This window comes from Elaeis guineensis, chromosome 11 (assembly GCF_000442705.2).
Source record: "Elaeis guineensis isolate ETL-2024a chromosome 11, EG11, whole genome shotgun sequence".
In the NCBI taxonomy this organism is placed as follows: domain Eukaryota; kingdom Viridiplantae; phylum Streptophyta; class Magnoliopsida; order Arecales; family Arecaceae; genus Elaeis; species Elaeis guineensis.
Genome location: NC_026003.2, coordinates 2,781,734 through 2,788,391, shown reverse-complemented (window position 1 = coordinate 2,788,391; position 6,658 = coordinate 2,781,734). Strand labels below are relative to the sequence as shown.

At 39.8% G+C, this 6,658-nt stretch overlaps 1 protein-coding gene and 1 non-coding gene across 2 annotated transcripts; both read left to right on the top strand.

Moving 5' to 3' along the window:
* Positions 1-2,685: 2,685 nt before the first annotated feature.
* On the top strand, positions 2,686-4,295 carry LOC140852655 (transcription factor TCP7-like). The gene has a single exon (XM_073246228.1). The coding sequence runs from the start codon at positions 2,840-2,842 to the stop codon at positions 3,578-3,580; it is 741 nt and encodes a 246-aa protein (XP_073102329.1). The 5' UTR covers positions 2,686-2,839; the 3' UTR covers positions 3,581-4,295.
* A 2,074-nt stretch (positions 4,296-6,369) lies between these two features.
* Positions 6,370-6,442, top strand: TRNAF-GAA (transfer RNA phenylalanine (anticodon GAA)). The gene has a single exon. It is a non-coding gene; the product is annotated as a tRNA-Phe (tRNA).
* The last annotated feature ends 216 nt before the right edge of the window (positions 6,443-6,658 follow it).

Here is a 6,658-nt window from a genome sequence, read left to right as displayed (position 1 = left end):
TGATAATTTAGCAAAAAGATTAGCATTTTGATCCCTTAACCAAAGGTTACGATCTTCTAGATAAACTTTATAACCCTTCTCGATCCAGAAGTTGCCCTGGACTTAAAATATTGCTTCTCAACTTTGGAATATAATAAATATCAGACAATATTTTATGACTATTATTTTTTGACTGAATTAAAATTATACCTTTGTCTTTGATTTTCATCTTGGATGAGTCTCCAAAAGTTATATGCCCACCAATATTACTATCAATCTTCATAAATTTACTTCTATCACTGGTCATATGATTACACGCTCCATTATCAAGATACCACATACTCTTCTTATTTTTGCTTTCTTCTTTAAGTGCAAGCAATAAGACTAGCTCCTTTTCAACTTTATTTTCAATAAGGTTTGTCTTCTCTTCAACTTTTTTGCTATAGCACTTTCAAGAATAATAACCAAATTTGCCATGATTATAATATTCAATATGAGACTTGTCATACTTTTTTCATTATTTCTTCTATAGTTGCTTTTTCCTCTTCCTCTACCACATCCTCTTGAAGAATTTTGATTTTTATTCACATATGAAGAATTTTGTTTATCTCTTCTTCTTCCTTGGCCATAACCATGACCACGACTATAAGTTCTTCCACATCCATAGCTCCTTCCACCTCTCTCAAAAGCATCTCCCTTAGTTTTAAGAGAGAATTTTGCTCGCAAAACTTACTCCACAGGTTCATATTTACTTTTGTTTATTCTTTCTTCATGTGCATATAGAGATCTATTCAATTGATCAATCGACATAATCTCAAAATTCTTGGACTCTTCGATAGCCACTCCCACATGCTTAAACTTATAATTAAATGAGTGAATTATCTTCTCAACTATACGAATATCTTCTACTCAGAATCTCCTCTATTATTCTAAGATAGTCTAAGTTAAGCATTCAGAGGTCTCTCATCGAAAAACTTTCGAAAAGTAAACTTTCTCTATTTGTGATGTTTTAGGATCGATCTGAATATTGAAGCGAATATCCAATCATTATCGACCATATCGAGATCTCCATTCAGCTACTTGAATCTCTTTATCATCCCCTTTCATTTTTCTAACTCATTAGTCTAAGCCGGACCAATCCCCAGCAGCAGCAACATTTAACAATTTTTATGGATGAAATCAATCAACCTGCTTTTAATAATGCCGCTCAACAATTACATATATAGCTACTTGTAAATAGTCTGTGATGAGCAAGAACAAACACTTCAATTATTGTGATTTTAGTATCTCAACCAAAAGTACTTTACATATTATTTGATGAGTTCAGCTCAATATTTGAATGAATTTTCTTCTGTTTTTGGACCAAGTAAATGCAAGTTTTGGGCCTAAATCAATTGCCAGTTGCCCAAAATCCTAGCAAAAACAAACCACTAACAAAAATGTACTATATTACATTTTGTATTTTAATAAGTTTAATATGATCAAATTGTAAAAATGTCATAGAATTTGTAAATAAGTTGTGATTGGTTTCTTTTTAAAAAATAATTTAAAAAATAATTCAATAATTTATAAATTAAAAATATTTTAAATATTATTTTGATAAGTTGATTAATGAAAAAATTAATTAATTTTTTATAATAATTATTCATAAAAAAATAGATCGTAAAGTCTATTGCAATCACATCCAGTAAATTTTTTTTTTAAACTTTAATGTAAAAAAATAGCATTGGCTTTCGTTACCGCCATGTCAGTCCACAACGTTGTATTTCTCCCTTCCTATGAGAGAGTTCACGTTCCATCTCAAATGGCCTCGTGCTGCGACTTACCCAATTCCTCCCGTTCTTTCTTTCTCACACTACCACTTATCCCATATGACACGGTACCGGAACTGGAAAATTACCCAGGGTTGACCGGAAATGAATGACATTCTGGTAAATTCGTACGTCAAGTAAAAGGCGTCTCTAAAATCAATGCTTCCTGCCATTTTTCCCTCTACCGCCCGTGAACGTACCTTCCCCCGTTCAACTTCAACTTCAGCCTAAAGAGAGAACAGTACCACACCACCTCCACTTCCACGCGAGTGATGGAGATTTTTCTTTATTGTTTTACCGTGTTGGCAGGAATTGAGGTGGTCCATCGACTGCAGTTAAGTGAGTGCGGGTGCCATCCCGTTCCGTACCTCTACCCGATCTGGACCATGGAGCCCCGCACATGACGACATATCCATCTTTACCGTCTCCATCAACTACTCACCCGGACTCAACCATCTGGTTAGCATTTCTTCGTATCAATCAATTGCTGCTGGGATGCATTTGCTCCGTGATCGGAGTCAAAATCATATGAAAATTAAAAAAAAAAAATTCATATATATTTTTTTTAATGCATGTTTGATGCATGATCGAAAGCAAAATCAAATTAAGATCTCTGAATGAAAATTAAAATCTTTGGCGATCAAATAATAGCTGGAGTAAAAATTCCTTTTTTTTTTTTTCTTTTTCTTTAAATCATGAAGTAGTTCTCCTTCCAACGAAACACAAACGTGCCCTCAGGCTTCTATCTTGGATAAATCTGACCAGAACGGCTCTCACTCGCTCATCGAGGGTGACTCACTCCAAAAATCCAAACCCTGCTATCCGTCCGGTGCCAGTATTAATGATCGTGATTGATCCGGCGAATGGGTCCCTTCAACCCCCATGTGCTCTTGCCTCTGTCTCCTCCCCCTCCTGCCTCTCCTTCATCATCACGCATTTCCCTTCCTCCAACTCATTGATCTCCTCTCTCCCTGCCCGCGCTGCTCGTTCGACTCCATTTCTTTTTTCTATTCTATTCCAATCCTTTTCTTCTTTTATCCGCGAGGGCCATGAGCGGCGTCCTGACGGGCCACTCTCACCAGCGCCAACAGATGACACCGGGAAATAACGATAACGGCAACGGCAATGGCAACGGAGTCCCGCTGGTGGTGAAGAAGGCGCCCTCGAAAGACCGGCACAGCAAGGTGGACGGCCGCGGCCGCCGGATCCGGATGCCGATCGTCTGCGCCGCCCGGGTCTTCCAGCTGACCCGCGAGCTCGGCCACAAGTCCGATGGCCAGACCATCGAGTGGCTCCTCCGCCAGGCCGAGCCCTCCATCATCGCCGCCACCGGAACCGGCACCACTCCCGCCTCCTTCTCCACCCTCGCGACCTCCCTCCGCCACTCCACCTCCTCCTCCTCCGCCCCTCTCGACCACAAACCCCAGCACCACCCCTCCGCTCCCTTCATCCTCGGCAAGCGTCTCCGGGCCGACGACGACGACGACGACTCCTCCGCCACCAAAAATGGCGGTGTAGGAATGGGGCCGATGGGCGGTTTCTGGGCCGTGTCGGCCAGACAGGACTTCGGGCAGGTGTGGAGCTTCGCGGCGCCGGAGATGGTCGTGCCGCCGGGGTCGCTCTCCGGGAGCTTCGCCGTCGCTGCGCAGCCCGTCGGGAAGGCGTCGGCGGCGAGAGGCGGGAACTACCTCCCCATGGTGCAGGGCCACCTCAACCTGCTCGCTTCCTTGTCGGGCTCGCCAGCTGCCGCTTCAGCGGCGGGCAGGAGTACTGAGGACGAGCCTCGCTGATTGCTCTGGTGTTTCGCTGAGGTTGGGTGTGAGGGATCCCTTCCTTGGAAGGTTAGGGTTTGTGGACTTGGAATGACGTAGTTAGCGTTTTACTGCTTCCCCTCTTGCCGTCTTTCTTTGTTTGCGCGTAGGCGTTCCATCTTCTGCTCCTCTCTCCATTGGACTAGAGATTTTGGGATTGAAATGGTTTTCAAACTGCTGGCATTCGAAAAGTAGAAAGGATATAGAATTTCGGTTAAACCTCAAATTCTTGGAAGTTGGATGCCGCAGCGAATGCAATCAAAAAGGAACTGAAAAGATTAGGTTTTGATTCGTAGTTGAGTGTGGAGTGTATCGATTGAATTCTCTTCTCTTCTTCGCAACCCCAAGGAAGCACCATGGGAAGTCAAAGAGTTAATATTGAGATGAAGTGAGGGTTTGGGAGCTCTGCTTCATGACCGTGATCATTCTCTCTATGTCTTCTCTCTCTATCTATCTATCTATCTATCTATCTATCTATCTCTATTTTAAAGAAAAAAATTATTGGTTAGGGAAAGCTTCTGTGCTTGGCCCGTAAGTTCTCCACTTTTAAAGCTCGATCTGTATTAATTCTAAGCCAGAATTTTTGGGTTTATCGGCATGGAAGTTTCTGTATGTAATTCTGGACTGTTTGGGTGTTCGAGTGCAAATAAAAAGTGTAGCTTTTTACCAAAAAAATATAAAAAATAAAAAAGTGTAGCTGATCTTGCTGCTAAACTTGGTTATGCTCTCAGTATCTAATTGGCGCGAATACAAATCTATATTCTCTCTTCTTTTGTTTCTGTGCCTAGCAAAAAGATAAAAAATAATCATAATCATGTTCTAGTGTAGTTGAGCCTATGTAATTGGTTTTTTGAGTTTGATGGATTCACACTGTTCAACTTGAGTAAATCGTATTCAGTAGATCACAAGCTTTATTTTTGAACTTAATTTTGGAGGAAATATCAAGAAAACGGGCAGATTTAAATCCAGTATTCTTTCCTGAAAGCAGCAGTTTCCAAACCTGAACCACAGTTCATGTATCATTTATGGCTCCAAGATTGTTGCATATTTATTTTCACTTCACATGCATTCATGAGCATTAGCATTAGCATTTCAGCATATTCCATGTCCATTGCCATATATATATACATACACACACATTCACTAGTCTTTTTATCAAATCTTGGTTTCTCTTTGCAAGAATTCATCAACTGTGCGCTGGGAGAGACGGTTGGACTGAAAGAGATGTCTGCACATTTCTTATTGACTCGAAGCTGAGCTAACTTTATCAAAAAAGTTTGGTGCTTAGGATTGATTTTAAGGCTTGAAATTGGAGCCATTTCTCCTTAGTGAAAAATCAAAAGAAGGGCAACCAAGCTCTAGTTTACTGTGTTCAAGACAACTTGCCTTTTTCTGAGTCATCAACTTCCAAAGTTGGTTTAACCATCAAACGGCTTTTAATAGTAGTGCAATATGATCTTACCAAAACTAATCTAAATTATGTACTGGTTGAGGTGCTGCCTTTTTGGTTTGAGGGCCTACATTGCTACAGGTGTTAAATGAACAAAAAAATTTATAGGGCTGCTTGGAATTTCGTAGCTGGGCCAACTTGTTTATTTGGATACCTCCAACTCAAATTGTATAGTAAGCAGCTTGGTGGTTGTAACTTAGAACTATTTTATGGTAGCTTGACTTGTGGTCAATATGGCCACGTGATCCTTGCCCGTCCCTTCTCATCCTTTTTCCAATCCTACTCTTAAGTCAATCCTCACCAGCCCCCTTAATGCTATTGCCAGCCCCCACCACCTGTGGGAGGCCCACAGCCATCTCTGCTGTCTCAAACTTCACCATAAAAGCTTCTCCTCCTCCTCCTCCTCCTCCTTTCCTTTCTCTCTCCTACCCCTACCCCACTTTTGAGCCCCTCCTCACTATTGCCATCAATGTTGCTGCTATCCTCATCGCCTCTAGGATACCCACAACCATCTCCACTGCATTGGACTTCATCACATCGCCCTCTTCCTTCACATCACTGCCTCCACCATTATTCATTCCCTCCACCCTCCTCCACCTTCTTTGCCCTTTTCAAGTCCTGCAATGCCTCCTACTCTCTTCCCATAGCCGCCTAAGTTGATACCCAAACCCTCTCCACTAGTCACTTTGATACCTCTTCAACCAAAAGACCCTTATCTTCATGCATGTCAAATACTCTGACCTACCATCCACTTTCAAGGTGACAGAATGTCTATTAAAGACATCTCTTTTTATCCCAAACTCTCCTCAAAACATAAGAATTGAGCATTTTTGTAAGTCAATATCGAAACTTCAATTGCAATGTGAGCTGAGTTGTAGTATAACTTCAACTAGAAGCCTCAAACAGCTCCTATAATTAGTTTAAGTTAGTTAAATTTCTTTAGATTTAAACTAGCTGAGATATTATTGTTAGGTTAATAGACCTTTTTGAGTCAAATGTGTGGAGACTAAAACACAATAATCAAGCTTGTGCTAATTAATTCAAAACTTGATTTAGTTGAGTTCAGTAATGCATTATTTGGACAAGTTATTTTCTAGATTTTTGTAACATTTTACTTAAGTTAAATATATAGATCAAAAGTGACATAGATTTCATGATAAGTCTCTTTTAATGAGGATGCCATTTTTGAAGATTATGTTAACTCTACAAAAAAAAAAATTATGTTAATGCATGTACATAAGGAACCCCTCTCTAGAGTGAATTGCACTCCATTGATCATTATATAAGATATATACAAGTTATAATAAAAAATTGCTAAGCGGGGATAGCTCAGTTGGGAGAGCGTCAGACTGAAGATCTGAAGGTCGCGTGTTCGATCCACGCTCACCGCAAATATTTTTTTATAATAAAAATTTATAAATAATTTTTATAAAAAAAGAACCACTCTATATAAACAATTCAAAATTCTCAAAAATATTATTTATAAAAATATCAGAAAATAAAATTAAATATAAAAATTTAAAGCTCTATGACCCTGGATATAAAATCCCCTAATTTTTTTAAAAAATAAAAGCTACTTCTATGTAAAACTTTACAACTCTTAAAAG